The 15,132-nt window shown below is 49.4% G+C and overlaps 3 protein-coding genes and 1 non-coding gene across 4 annotated transcripts; 2 read left to right on the top strand and 2 right to left on the bottom strand.

Annotated features, from left to right (window-relative positions):
• The first annotated feature begins 9 nt into the window (after positions 1 to 9).
• V1508DRAFT_411166 (uncharacterized protein) lies at positions 10 to 893 on the top strand. Its single transcript, XM_066939424.1, has one exon. It carries the CDS (start codon positions 90 to 92, stop codon positions 774 to 776), a length of 687 nt encoding a protein of 228 aa, XP_066798110.1. The 5' UTR covers positions 10 to 89; the 3' UTR covers positions 777 to 893.
• V1508DRAFT_411167 (acyltransferase ChoActase/COT/CPT) lies at positions 807 to 3,378 on the bottom strand. Its single transcript, XM_066939425.1, has 2 exons — positions 2,955 to 3,378; positions 807 to 2,902 (listed from the first exon to the last, which is right to left on the bottom strand). The coding sequence occupies exons 1-2, from the start codon at positions 3,003 to 3,005 to the stop codon at positions 995 to 997; spliced, it is 1,959 nt and encodes a 652-aa protein (XP_066798111.1). The 5' UTR covers positions 3,006 to 3,378; the 3' UTR covers positions 807 to 994.
• Positions 3,379 to 3,725: 347 nt separating this feature from the next.
• Positions 3,726 to 3,799, top strand: V1508DRAFT_t11. Its single transcript has one exon. It is a non-coding gene; the product is annotated as a tRNA-Ala (tRNA).
• A 654-nt stretch (positions 3,800 to 4,453) lies between these two features.
• On the bottom strand, positions 4,454 to 8,434 carry V1508DRAFT_395425 (uncharacterized protein; the record flags this gene model as incomplete). The annotated part of the gene is made up of 5 exons (XM_066938053.1): positions 4,454 to 6,475; positions 6,539 to 6,878; positions 6,966 to 8,041; positions 8,098 to 8,221; positions 8,283 to 8,434. The coding sequence occupies 5 exons, from the start codon at positions 8,432 to 8,434 to the stop codon at positions 4,454 to 4,456; spliced, it is 3,714 nt and encodes a 1,237-aa protein (XP_066798112.1).
• Between the last annotated feature and the right edge of the window lie 6,698 nt (positions 8,435 to 15,132).

Genomic DNA, 15,132 nt, shown 5'->3' on the forward strand with positions numbered 1-15,132 from the left:
CTGTACAAGCGATATCCTACACCACACCACATCTCCTCGCGAGCGTATCCAACTTGCCTCTCTTCGTGCAAGATAATTCCCAATATAATATGGCTCCAAGAAAGCACAAGAAGCCGACTCGCCCGCACCCGCGCGGTCAGAAACCGATGGTCAAGGCCGGACCGGCCTCGGACCAAACTGCCGCGAACGCGCTCTCATCCCACGTCCGCCCCCGCCGCCCTCCACCAGGCAAATCCGACGGGCTAACCCGGAAGGCTAGAAAATCGCAGATAAAGTCACACGGGCCGCTAGGCAACGTGCGTGTTGACAAGCGGGCCCAGGCGCAGAAGAAAGCGGCCAGTACTAAGAGAGAGGCAGCCAAAATAACAAAGGCGAAGCCTTTGGTGAGGTTGAATACGGCATTGAAGCCGGCGGGAATCGTGCATAGACGGGGAAAGAAGGGAAAAGTGTTTGCAGATGATAAAGATACGTTGACAAAGGTCCTGAGCGTTGTCACTGCCCGAATGGACGAGATTCATGCTACGAAGATTGAGCGCGCTCAGCAGCTGGAAGCCATCCGGGATGCCAAGAGAAAGGAGATCGAGAAGAGGGAACAGCAGAAGGTCGATCGTCTTGAACTAAAGAAGAAGGAAATCAAGCATTCGAAGCGAAAGCGCCAGAATGACGCTGGAACCGAAGCTGAAATAGACCAAGCCGCCGCCGCCGCCGACTACGACGACAACAGCGAAGTAGCAAGAAAAAGTGGCAAGAAACGAAAGGTTAGATTTAGTGTTTAAGTAATTGTCGTATCAAGGATTTGGGCATATGTTTGGTATTTGTAGATTATAATGGCGTTCGGAAATATTACAACAATATCCTACATGACCCTATTTCATCAAAATTCGTCTTCTATCGCCCTCCAGCAAAATACAGCTTACTCCATGATGCACAACATTACCGTGACAAATTCCAGTACAATAACACCAAACGTTAGCCTGACCATTTATAACTATTATTACAATTTCGCCTTGAGAGGAAGCTCGCTCTCCAATAGATCAGCCATATCTGTCAGAGCAATGCCGATAGCAGCAGCCATTGCAGGCGAGTCTTTCTGTTTCGAAACGACGTTGAACTGCAATGAATTGCCGTTAATCATGTACGCGATACCGTAACCCTCGTCAGTCACCTGTGACCAGCCATAGGCATTAAAGTACTCGCTGCTAAGCTGGGAGGTAGAAAGGATCCACGTCGTTGAGTGTCCGTATGTCTTATCCGTGAATATTTCAGGCAAAGGAGTGTTTTTCTCGACAAGATTCTTCAGACCGAACAAGTGTCTATCGCACCCATATCCAGCCGTAGCATCGCTAATGTACTTAATATGCGCAGCCAAAGCAGCCCGCAGAAGAGCAATCTTCTTATCATTTTCGACTTTGGGATCATCGAACGCTCGGACATATGCGAGAGCCTCGGACGACGCCGATCGGCAGACTTCTGTTCGTCCAAGTTGATACTGACGTGTAGTAGCTGACTCGTAGGTTGCCGGGACGTTTCCATACAATCGGTAGTAAGCGAGCTGGAACGACATCTGCACGAATGCGTCCGGAGAAGTCTTAAATTTCTTGATTGTGTTCTTGCCGAATGCTTTAAACGGATTGACGTCAAGTTCGTGTAAGGCGATGACAGCGGCAAAGTCATCCTGAGCCTCCTTGATATCTGTCTTCAAAGTGTCAGAAATGACAAATTCGAGCTCGACAGGGTCGAGGAGCTTGCGCGCCGAAGCAGCTGATGGACCATGATCGACCTTGTTGTTGATAATAACGTCACAAACAAAATCATTCAGTCTGCATGTTGGTGTACCATCCATCATTGAGTGCTCGCCCATGAAGCCCGAAACACCATTCTCGCAAACGATGAACTGGCAAGGCTTGTCGTACCATCGGTTAGCGCCGTCGCCATGCCAAAACTGGTGAGCTCTCTCAGTATAAGAGGAAGGCGTGGCGCCATCCAGTGCTAGAACAAATGACGCCCCTTCGATCTTCGCAAGGAGGTCCGAGTTTATCGAATCGGCAGCGAGCAGATGCTGGCGATACTCCGCTCCCTTGTCTCTGTTGGCCGAAGTGATGGCTCCGACGGGTAGAGCCTTTGGCTTCGCGTCGGTAATCCTAATAATCTTCTGAATCTGAATCTCTAGTTCCGCCGTGGAGAGCTGGACGCCGTCAATCTCATGCGGAAGAAGGTAGAACCTGTTCTTGCGGATGACGATGATGTTCTTGTTTTCGGGATCCAGGGACGAGAACTTTACGGGGTAATCCTTCTCGGGAGCGGCGACTCGCGAGGCATTGAACATCCACTTGTAGGAGTCCATGCACAGTGGCTTATTTTTCAAGTACTCAGGCTCCAACTCCTTCGTGTCGATCAATTTCTTGAACTCCAGAGCGGCCGTCGCAATCGCAGCACCTCGGGATGCGGGATTGGTCCGCTTGCTGTCATCTTTGTGGCCGTAGAAATACGACACATACGGGACCACCGGATCGCGGTAAGTAAGATACGCGGCATCGTTCCACCAGTCATAGACCCAGTTCTTGGCATTCGGATCCGCAGCTTTTGCCAGCAATTTCTTCTGCAAGGACGGGCCCTCACCTTCGTTCGAAATGAATTTTTGTACAATCGTTACGGTGTTGTTGAACTGATCTTGCGTGACCAACGGACGGACGGACTTCAGATACCGCTCGACGGTTTGGTGCAGGGTCGGGACAGGTAGGCGAGGGAGGGATTCCTGGAAGCGGAACATTTTGCCGCCGTTGGGATCTTCGACGTAAGTGTGCTCCTTGGGTTTCGATGACGCGGTTGCTGTGCCAGCAGCAGCGGGATTCATGCTTACCGAGCCGAATGAGCGGATTGGGTATGCTGAAGGGACAGTCATCTAGGCCATTGTCAGTAAATCATTGGCATCCGATCGCATCGGCCACACGTACCTTTGATAGCGTGGCACTGTAGACACGATGACAATATCGGACGTGGATCATGGGAGATATGACCGCAGCAGGTGAGCGTCGAGGGTAGAGAACAGTGGATAGAAGAACGTGCAAGCGATCGAAGGCATCGAGGATGATTTAAGTAAGAATATGAGTGATGGAAGGACGCAGTTGGCACGTGGACGCGCGGGGCCGAAGCAGATGTCGCACGCGTGGACCAACGCCAAAATGGCTGGCGGCGCGGGGCAAACTAGGTCGGACGGGTCACCTATGGAGCAATCCCCCGGATTTCGACGGAGCATGATTATAGTATCTTAAACATTCTCGTCTGAGTCAAAATCTGTTAAAAACTGCTGTCGCAAAGAACGCTGTCCGTCTGGCTGCAGCCAGCTGTTAATTCGATTACTGCAGTGGCAAGCAGCAGTTAGTGCGATGATCTCTCCACGGGGAAACGGAAAGCCGCAAGCTGCCGACGCCATGCCGAGGACCGAGGTTCGGCGAGTTTTGCCGTAGTCCAATTTTTTTGAGACTGTATGTCTAAATATTTTTCTTTTTATTTTTTTTTTATTTTTCTTTGGATTAAAACCGGTGTATTATTTTATTACAAGCTATTACATGCGCTTACTGGCGAAATGACAACACAAGCACAAACGGAAAAGAGATGTAGAGACAAAGGAAAAGTTCTTTTTTTGTCTTTTGAAATAACAATAAGCGGGTCGGGATTCTCCTTGCCTTATTAATCCATTTGCTGTATCTATGTACGTACTATTAGGGCATGTAGTGTAGTTGGTTATCGCGTTCGCTTCGCATGCGAAAGGTCTCCGGTTCGATTCCGGACTTGTCCAATTTTTTGTTAGTTTTGGGGCTCTATATTCGCTTCAACCTTGGAGGAAACTCATGCACTCTTATCTATTGCGTTTCTGCAGGCTGAACCATTTAAAGGTACACAATATAGACAAACTTGCTCAATGGATCATATTCAAAAAAGATATATATTATCAGTCACAACGAAAACAAAAATTCAAAACATAATGTATATGTATATATAAATACCAGTAATCCAAAAATATAAAACTTGTATATCCCCCAATACATCCGTGAGTATATTCAAAAAAATAAAACATACACTAACATTAATCAAAAAAAGTCGTAATATCTATATATCACAAAACATTAAAGAACAATCCTGAAGACAAGAAAAAAAAGAAAAGCTTCACGACAAAGAGATCCCGAACATTCGTAAATGGAAAAGCCAATGATATCGCATAAAATCCGTGTAAAATGATCCAATTCACAAAAAACATCCACTCCAGTAACACGCACGCGAACTTTCTTTTGTAAAACAAAAAAAATGAACAAACTTGTTATAAAAGAGAAATATACAAGATGCGTTAAATGTACATAAACCTTTGCAAAAAATACCAGACCATGGAACCAATAATAACCGAAATTAAAACAATTTGGAAACTAGACACCTTAAATAAGACTCGCACCGCCGTTCACAACGACATTGTTAACCACTCCCATTGGTTACCGTTTGTTCCCGATGCCGCGAGAGCTTTTTGATTCAACGCAATCTTCGTAGCTTCTGACTCATCCTCCCCCTTCACGATTGGAGACTGCCTCTGTGACACAGGTTGCTGTTGCTGTTGCTGTTGTGGGGAAGAATGGGACGACGACGGCGACGGTTTCTGTGACTGAATCTGTCGTGGAGATGACTGTTGCGACTGCTGTGCCGGTGATGGCTGCGACTGTTGAGGCGACAGCTGATTCTGCGCAGGTGGAGTGGTACTGTGGAAGGAAGCAGGAGTCATAACTGGCATACCTGGAGTACAAAACATGCCAGTAGGGCCAGCAGGTGGGCTCTCCGACGATTCTGTCTTAATCGCCATCGGCCCAGGAGCAACTGCGACCATTGCATTCTTCTTAGTAGCTTTCTTCGACCCCGACCGATTCAGCCCTGACGCACCGCCAACAGCACCGGCCACGCCAGCGCCACCACGATTTCGCTTTTTTATGACATCAGTCTTCAACGACAACGGCCGCACTACGCCGTGCAACTTCAAGAACAAACCGCATGCATTACACAGCGGCTGACCTTCTGGATCTCGCCGCCAGAGCGGAGTGGTTTGAGTATGGCAGTTCGTGCAGGTCGTCGGCTGACCATTGGGTTGTATGTTTGGATTCTTGGGATCGACGGTGCCAGAGGGCGACACAGCGTTAACTTGTCGCGTGCCATTTGTATTACCATTGCTCCCTCCGTTGCCCTGTAGACTGTCACCAGAGTTTGGGCTTGTTGCAGAAGTACTTCCGGTGGACGTCACGGACGTACCATTACTAGCAGTCGTGCTCGCAGTTGCCGAACTGTTCGTTCCCGTGCTGTTCGGGCTGAATTGTTCGGGAGGAGTACCGGGATTAGAATGTATCCTTCGCGTGAGATTCTGTTGTAGCAGCGACGCAGTGTTCGTAGAGGACGCCGTGCGAGCAATTTTCTGCTTCCGCCCAAAGCTGTCCTGATTCGTTCGATTTTGAAGATCATGCACCGACGAGCTCAACCCAGGCGCGGCGGACTGGCCCTGTGTCCAAGAATCTTGCATACTGTTCATACTGGACGGGCCATTGAACCCTGGTCGTGAAGGCAACGACGATGCCATTGGAAATCCTGTTGGTCCCGACTCGCTGCTCTGATGAGCCCCCTGTCCATGCCAATCATGTACATTGTTGCTTGGATCTTGAATACCGATCATATCCGAGTCATTCGGCAGATCAAGAAATTCAGAGCCCGGGTTGGTACCATTGAACATCATCTCGTCCTCGTCAAGTTCTGTGTCCATGAACTGGAACATGTTACTGCGTCTGTCCGGCAGTGACTTCCCGATACCAAACTCGGGGTGCAGGACTTGCGATGGATCAACATGCTGGAAATTGATCCCTCCATTTCCATAGAAATTGTTCGACGAGACACCGGGCGTATGTTGACCTGGTGGCGCTGGTGGAAAGCCGTCCTGGAGAGCAGAGTAACTGAATGAATGAGACAGTCCAGGGCGTGCGGCATGCGAGTTTGGTCGTGAAGTGAGAAAGTTCATACTCCGCCGATTCGGGGCCGGTTCGTGTGTCGTTATTGTGTCAAAGAAGAGTGATTCCCGAGTTTCAGCCATAGCGAGTGGAGTTGAAACTGCTGAATGTGGGCCGGAAGGCGGCGGAGAGTAGAAGTCTTGTGAGGTGACGGATGAAGCAAGAGATTGATTACTGTACATCGGGAAGGCTGGAGCGCCATTGCTGTTGATGGGAGATGCGACCGGAGAGAATGCGAGGCTGTGGTTAGTACTCGTCGAGAGACCCATATCGTCACCATGGGAGAAGCTGTCGACAAGAGCAAAGGGGTTGTGCGACGGATTAAATGAAGAGCTGACCGAATCATGGTCCTCAAGATTGTAGTCCGGAATACCCGCGCCACTGCCATCGATCGTCATATCGTTCGGGTGGACCATAGGCGAAAAGTTTGCTGGTCGCTTCTTCGCCTGTATCGCATATTAGTCGGACCATATTCCAAAAGTTAACGAATTTGCAATAAACAAGCATACAGATCGATCGTCATCCAATAAACTCTTATGAGATATCGACTCAAAATCGAGCTCCGTTCCAGGAAGGTCGAAAGTGACGACAGCTCCGTGCTCTTTCGTTTCTGATTTCCTGCCAGACTTTATTGGGATTGCTAAGCTCGTGGCGTGAGATGTACTAAATGGAGGTTCAGATGATGGTGAGACAACTAATCCCGAAGGCGACCCAACAATAGACGATGGCGTGTATGTGATTTCGTCGATAAATGCGTTGCCGACGTCAGAAGTAACCGGGCTCACCGCGTTAGATGTGGCACCAACCGACTTCATGCCGCCGCTGTAAACCGCTGAGCCGCTTTGCATTCTAGAAGAACGAGTGTGAGTATAACTTGGAGAGAAATTACAGTACAACAAGCAGTTGTCCAATAGCAGTTGCAAAAAATCAACTTACTGAGGAATACCAAGCTGCTGTCGCTCTTTTTTGCGCAGAGACATGGCCATCATTCTCCAGGTCAGGTTCTCCATTCGTTCCTGATTTGGCAGACTCGATTTTGCTTTGGAATACAGTCGCCATATTTTGGTGGCTAGTGGGTCGTCCTTGCAGAGCTCTTCATCGACCGGACTTTGCTGATCGAACGCTGGAATGTTTGCAATCGTCGACTTTGTCAGAAACGATAACCGCGCTGAGTGCGAGGAAGACAGTGACTCTGGACCGGTGTCGGTGCCATCGTCGGGTGACCGGGACGAAAAAGCGTCGACAGTGTCGAAGGAAGAGGATGTAGAAACGACTAGGGTCGACGCATTCGGCATTGTGGTGTCTTCTTTGTCCATAGGAGGAGAAGGCGACAAAATCTGATGGTAGTATCCAAGTGCTTTAGAATCGTGAGCTATGTGATGATGAGGCGGTGGAGTCGGCGGCGTGACTTCGGACGTCGCCTGGACGATCGTGGTAATACTCTCCGTTTTGTCGGATGCCGTCGACGGCGACGCGATAGAGTCGTGGAACCGCGGTAGTGTGATTGGCGCCGTGATTGTTCGACTACTTACAACAATAGACGATGGAGTCCGCACAGGGACGTAAAGAGAACAGAGGGCGAAGTTGCAGAAGGCCGAACGAGCATGCAAGCCTGAGAGAGCAGCCAGGAATCGGTACGATCGTGACCGGTCGCACAGGTTTCTGGACGATGGACGAACGGGAAACAGAACACACGACACGAACGGAAGGAGTAAGAAGGCGAGAGGAAGCACGGATAGATGCAAAGGCCAGGCGGTGGGGCGAGTGCGAAGAGTCGACTGGGTGACCGAACGAGTGACGGAGCGAGCTAGACAAGAAGAATGGACGACGGACGAGTCGACGCAGCGGAGCACCCGACGTGCACATGCATTTACGCTGCGACCCGTGGCTGACCAGGGCAGTATATTTGAGCACCGGGTCAGAAGCGATACCAGCCACCACCACGCCTCAGCCACCAAGCCAGCCCAGTAAGCCACCGCAATGTAATTGCACTCTATGCACAGTGCGGCCGTCTATTCCAAGTGGGACTGGAAACACCGCCACAGGTTCCTGTTAGGGTTACGCTTACAGGGGACGGATTGGGTGGCGCGTGGTATTCCAACAGGTGCATGTGCCTGCTTTCGTATGCTGCGGCTTGTCCGCGAGGCGGTGATGCCCTTGCCACCGAAGTCTGCAATGGCTGGGTTTGGAATCTGAGACAAATCTTAGCGGCTTGGCAAAATACTAGCCCAATCAGGCATAGATTATGACTACTCGCCGTCGCCCGCCGACTTCTGCCCGTTCCACCGCCGTCGCCCTCGGCTGTTGCCAGAGACTAGCAGCGGTCCAACCTCTCGCCCTACACTCTCCCCTCGCACCTCTAGGCCAGCTCTCGCGGCGTAGTGAACATCATGAAATGGTCTCATTTTATATATTCGAGCTAACAATTGACTGGTTGCAGCCAGCGAGCTCTGGTATGTACCACCGTCAAACTAAATGAGAAGCCGGTCGAGAGTCGATCTTCAAGGCTGCCAGTGCCGACAGTCTACGCTAGTCGTGACCGGAAGAACGCTAGCCGCATCGAACTAAGCTCCCGCTTGTGCATACATTCGCGGAGTGGCTTGAGGCTAATAACTAAGCGTAGCAGAGGGGCTATTGGTAGCCGTTATGCCGTGTGCTCAAAACTGCGAGCTTAAGGTGTCTACCACTACCGGCAACACGCGCGCCCCCTCAAATATACCGTGCGCGAGACTCCTACGGGCTACGGCATCGCAGCCGTCTGAGACTGACGGCTGTGGCAGATCGAGTCTCCAGGCAGAGCTCAGTCATTTGTCACACTCGAGTGTGACATCTGTCTCAGGCATGTCGTACGACGCCCACTCGGTGTTAAACTAACTTTGTGCGATTGTGCCTGGGGATCCTGAGGACCCTGATAACTTCGGCACGGCAGCTGAAAATCGGTTTGCCCTCTTATGGTTACAGACACGGGCAACCAGCGAATGATCAACGCACCGTGGAATATGGCAATCGTTCGCGTGCGCTATTCTCTCGTGTGTTCAAGCATTGCGAAATTCAGAAAGATTTGCAGACGAGATACGCGAGCGCGCGCGACGATGTGGGTATCCTTGGCGCGCAGGGACATTCTTGAATAGGCAAGGTAGTTGTGCCATCCCCACTTTGCTTTTTGGCTGTCTTCCACCAGCGCTTCCACACTTTTGGTTCCCCTGTTGCCTTTTATTGCTTAGTGTCCTTCCGACTCGCGCTTAAGCGGCGCAAGACCCGTCACTTCGCCGGTCATGACAGGAAAGAAAGTCTCAGCATGGAGCCGCTGACCTGAACCTCTCTCAACATCAGTCCACCTCCAGCACGAGTCCTCGTGACCTTGCAAAATGTCGTAATTAATACTGTCAGCTCGTCCCCGTGAGATCTTGCTTGAGCATCGTAAGTTGAGTATCTAAAATGTCTTTTCTAGATACATAGATCGTATATGGGCAAGTGAAATTAGGTAAATGCGTGCGAACTTCTCAATGCACATAGGTCTATGCGTATATTTGAGTCGCGATCAGCGATTAACAGATATACGACCTTATTATTTTAGTTACTTCTATCCTGCCAGAGTTAGGTATATGACCGGTCTGTCGTCGTCCCGTCCTCGTAGTACCTAACTTGAGCTTTAATTTGAGTGCTTCTTTCTCGAATGATTATCGTGCTTCCAAGAGCTGACCCGCACTAAAATTATGCACCTACCGCATCACCCCATTCCACCACACCTCGGTCCGCGAAGCGGTAAACCGGCCGCAATTTTCCGTCGTCTGTCGACTGTCGCTAATGCTCCATGATTATTGCAAGAGGTATTATTGATGGACTCAGCTGGCTATATATCTACACTGAAAATTTGTAAAGATAGTTTTTAAGCTTTAGACCCCCGAAAATTTCTCTCCTCCCGAGCAGACGCAAGTGAGTGGCGGGGAACTGACTCAAGTAGGCAAATTATAGAAGCACTACTGTCAGAATTAATAAGGATCCTAGAGAGTCGCCGAACTTCTCTACTCACTCACCCGCCGCTCCTACGTAATCCAGAACAGATGCAGTCTGGTCAAGAAATTTCAAGTAAGAAGTTGATCATCGATCGACCTGTCAAATCGATCTAGACGATGGCCACTGCCCCCTTGGCTGAGGAGCGGATGCTCGTTTAGACTGTGTTGGGACCCGTGCCTCGCATGAACTCTAAATAGTACATAGCGGACCGTAGATCAGATGAAGCCTCAAAATCGGCACGTAGTTACTTTCGCTAGCTATAGCTTAATAAAACTGTACATTGATTAACTTATAAGGGGACAATGTTATAGAGTAATGCGAAGGTAAGCCATAGAGCCTCATAATCAAGTACGAAGTAACTCATTTACTCAATGCACGACGATATCACTTCACCGACTGTCAATCTGCCCATGGCTTCGAAGTTGCTGCTCTCGATCTCGTCCAAACATCCGCAGGCTGAATTAAAAACTTGCAGTTGCCAGTGTGGAGAACGTTCCTGCACTCAACCATTTATTTGTCTGTACAAATCCTGAAAAACATCGCAAGCCGCAAACGTATTAACATGGAGCGCTCTGCCCCGAGTATGGACTTAAGCCCTGAAAGTATAAATTAAGCTTTTACACCTGCCACCCAATTTTTGCACTCGCAGCTGCTTGCTTATACCCGCTTGCAGCTCGCAGGATAGATGCTGGACCCGAACACCATAATTGTAGTCGAGTCACCGTAGCAAATAACAAGAGACTCCAGGACCTGACAAACTTGTCATGCCGCGGAGCGAAACGGAAGGCCTTCACAAGCTACACCGGCAATAACAACCCGGCTCGATGGAAATTCATCCGGTTACATGCAAACAAATAAGCTACATTATTAAAGCCATCCAAATTTGCGCCGAGAATCGACGTAGGAGGCTTCGTTGTTCTCGCTTGCGTACTTTCCGTACCATCTCCCCCCCCCGGGCCACAGGTGTGCAACTCGCCCCTTGCTTGGCTTGCCTTGCCTATGTCCGACTTTGCAGTCATGGCCAACGATCCCCTGACGCCGCGAGCGGTTTGGCGTTTGAATTCCTGATCGCGTGCGGATCGCGCTCCAGCCAGTTTAAGTCCACCCCGAGCTGCGAACTGCCCCGAATAATAATGGCCTGCAGTTTGGATACCGCTTTGTGTCGCAGCTTACAAACTGCCCTTTCCGGGGCAGGCAAAAGACGCCGGCGTCGGAAGGTTCCGCCGGACGTCCGGTTTCAGTCGTGGTCATGCAAATGCTCATTTGTGGTTTGTTTACGTCTCTCCGAAGACAAAAGTGCTGTGCACGAGTCTTACCAGACTTCTCGGCGCGCACCTTCCGGCATGTTGATTCGTGGAAATAGTCGATTGGCTTCAGGGACGTAGGAGCTGCCCACAATGAGGGAATATAAAAAAAGGTCGGTGGCGAGAAGTGGCAAGTGCAGCAGGCAGCAGTGGACGAGAATGTTAGCAAAACTATCAGCACCGAGCCAGCTTGTAGGCGAGTAGTAGAGCCGGCAGAAATTAAGCTGTGAGTGCAGTATTTATTGAGCACTTCGATCTCAGAGTGGGACCCTGTGAAGAGCTAGAACCAAGCCCGACACTTTTCCTTAAAAACACAATGCCAAACAAAAGCAATAGCGACTCACATTTGGCTGCGAGCTAGTAAGGAGTGGCATTAGTTTCCGAGTGAGTGGCTAAATTTAATTTCAGCCAGACTCAAATCGAATCTGACCTACCGACTGGGTTTAAACATTCAACTTGTTGGGTCACGATTCCCAAACTAGCTTGGATTTAATAATTCGTGGTCTGTGGTTGGCTCCATGCCATTTGAGATGGCATATAAATTTGCTTGCATACACACAAAATTGCAAATCGGCAACATCCATGCAGGGGCCACTTCCATGTTAGCCCATTCCAGGAACGGCAAAAGATCGACGTTTCTTTTATTTTTGTCGCAGCGCTAATTAAGAAGCAGTCAATAATTTGGAATTGACTTAGGACCCGGCGACGCTGCACGGAGTAACCGGTGGTCGTCTCGGCTAAGTTGCGCGCTCGCGGACCCTGTACTGTCCCTGCACATGAGCAGCATTTACCCGAATCGGTTTAGAACACTATAACAACGGATCAATTTTGTGCGCGCCACTTTTATTTCCCGCCTTTGCAGAGTATGGTGGGACATGATAATTATTTACGTGTCTTGCTAGGAACTCATGTACATGTGACGATGCGAAATATGCTGCAGCCCAGAATTAATATATAACATCGAAAACAAGCAGTAAGGTAATTCATTAACGTGAAATGCATGGAGAACACCACTGCCTTGTCATGCTCACCATGGTTGAAAGAATGGCGCCTCTACAGTTACGGCCCAGCTAATTTAGCGCGGCTCTTAAATCAATTGGACGATCAATTACATTATTAATAATACAGCACCTAGTTAGCGAATTTTATATAAAGCTGTAGGAAGGTCAGTCGTAAATGCTGCGTGACGTGTGAGTCGCATTCCGATCCGAATCCACCCGTCAAATGAGATCAACAACTCGTAATAGCTCCCGAAATGATTTTCGTTCCTGGTCCATCCGTACCCGAGTGGATGTATCAGAAAGTCGTCGGGTCGGCTACTTCGCAATATGTGGGTGTACCACAATTTGTCACGGACAGCGGCGAGCCGGGCGGTCGGGTGGCTCGTCCGGACCCGTTACTTCTGTGGCTTGCGAAACGTAGCCCCTGGGTGTGGTTTAAGGCGTGGCGGTGCAAGGCACAGTGTGATCCCGATGTTGTGACCCGTTATCGTGAGTCGTCCCTGACGTACTCATGTGGCCCCTGAGTTGCGTCAGTATTATCTCATGATCCGTAGTCATCATCTTCTGCACAGCGCTCGCATCACACAGACAAATCCGTGGACCCAAGTAGTGACGAGAACAACGAGATCACAATGAATACTGTGTGCGACTGTCTGGTCTTATTGATAACCTGATCCCGCTCTGCTCTTACAGGTTCCCGGTGGACCGCGTCCTGCAATTAAGCACTGATGCCAATAGTGACTTTGCTAGAGCATAATGCGACACTTGCAATTGATCTTCCGTCTATGCCGACGGAACGTGATAGGCCTACGGGCGGAAATGGCTCGCGTACGGCAACTCGTGAGTGTCAATGTTTCTGTGGGCCAAAACGGTCGGCTGCGCTCTGGGTCCATTTCGTCGCGTGTCACTCCACTCCCCAAACAAAGCTTACTAAATCGCGACAGGAAGCCTTGCATGTGAAAATTACAGATTTGGACTTGTTAAGTAATTCCATGATATGCGGGTAGCGACTTAATTGAATATATCGAAGTAACAGCGTCTATGCATATTGTGCGTACAAGCAATGTTATGGTGTTTGATTACAGTCGCTTTGACGTACATGAAACGTTTGGACACGCTTTGTTACGACCAAAATCATGAAGTCGAGAGACGATGTGGCGCTCTATTCAGATGCGCATCCCCGCTATTCAGCTTCTTAGTTGGTGGCTGCTGGATTTTCATCGGTCCTTCCGCAACACAGGGCCATCGGAGTTGTCTGTCACGTGGCCGTCATCGTTAAAATATATTAGTTACAAGAGTAGTATTTTATGCCTGCCCCCGCGAATCAATCCATTGTGTCTACGGTATCCAGCTCTCTAATCTAAGCATCCTTGGAGGAGATTGACTTGAAAACAAGGCCCCCGAATATTTAATAACCATTGACTCGCTTATGATTCAGACACTACTGTGCGGCAGCGTCGAAGCAACTACGGCAAAACTCATCATGACATTCTAATCCAGACCAAACTAGCCTCGTCTCTTACCTAGCCGGTGTTAACAGGCGATTTGTCGGCGGTGCATAAGTGGGGTCCCTATCTCAGCTGGACCTGAATACAGAACGAGCGAGTTCGGAGCTGATGGATAGCTTACTGGCCCGCCAAATGCAGTCTGGCCCTGGAAGGTCTCGTAGCGCGACATTTTTGACGTCGAACGTCGAACGTCGAACGTAGGGCGCTGGCAACGCTGGCAACGCTGTATGAATGAATGCAGGCAACAAATAATTTATGTTGCCTTACAATTCCGTTTTTGTTTCTGACCCACTGGTTCGTTACGTCTTGAACGCGACGTCTACGGCGTCTATTTGCACGTGAAGAAAATATTTTGTAATTTGGATTGCAAATAAAAGCATACTCCAAATCTCCTCATCGCTAAATTCACATAATTTTACTTGTCAGCATCAAAATATGACAGCCCCATCCCACGAAATCTCATCCGTCGATCCGTCTCAGATTCCAACAGTGCAGTAAAAGCTAAACGCACTTACCAGTCTGAGTAGCGCATCAATCAAATTGTACGCATACTCTCGGGATTTCGGACAATCTCCTCCCCGGCGCGATCCATCCGTTTACTTTCGCTTTGGTCGCCCAATATTGCCGCCATTCGACGAGTTGGCAAAAATCATGAATGAAAACCAACAAGCCAACCTTGTAGTATGCGACGCGATAAACTTGCGGGACGTGGTGCCGAGACCTCATTATTGTTTCTCTGAAGGGACGCTGTGATCAAGAGCAATCGTCATCTCGAGACTCGAACTCTCTAGGAAGCGAATTCGAGAACAAGCGCAAGGTCCCAGGCAACGATCAGACATTTTCCCCGCGGTGCATAGACGGTGGCTTCACGTGAAGATGTCAGGGGCTCGTGGGCTTATCTGACGCGATGAGGGGCTATAGATCGCCATTTACTCGATTGCATGTGCCAATGATAAGCGACTAGCTCAAATTGCACGTGCAATCTTTAATTTTGTTTTCTACTCCGATGATGTGGCACAGTCCGACCCGATAGACCTCTCCTCAGTAAACGTATCATTTGCAATATTCGCACAACAGATCACATCATACACGATATTATCAAGGCCATGTGTCGGCCGCCAACTTTGTTCACATGCATAACATATCCATCACTGTCTAATACGGAATGTAACCCGCATATCCAAGGTAACTCCTACATTAGCATAAAGTAACATCACCCTGTGCAAGAATATATACACCCTTCCAAGGTCTGCGATCCTTCGTCTGGCTGCTT

This window comes from Lipomyces doorenjongii (genome assembly GCF_038497915.1).
Source record: "Lipomyces doorenjongii strain NRRL Y-27504 unplaced genomic scaffold V1508scaffold_6, whole genome shotgun sequence".
Classification (NCBI taxonomy): Eukaryota; Fungi; Ascomycota; class Lipomycetes; order Lipomycetales; family Lipomycetaceae; genus Lipomyces; species Lipomyces doorenjongii.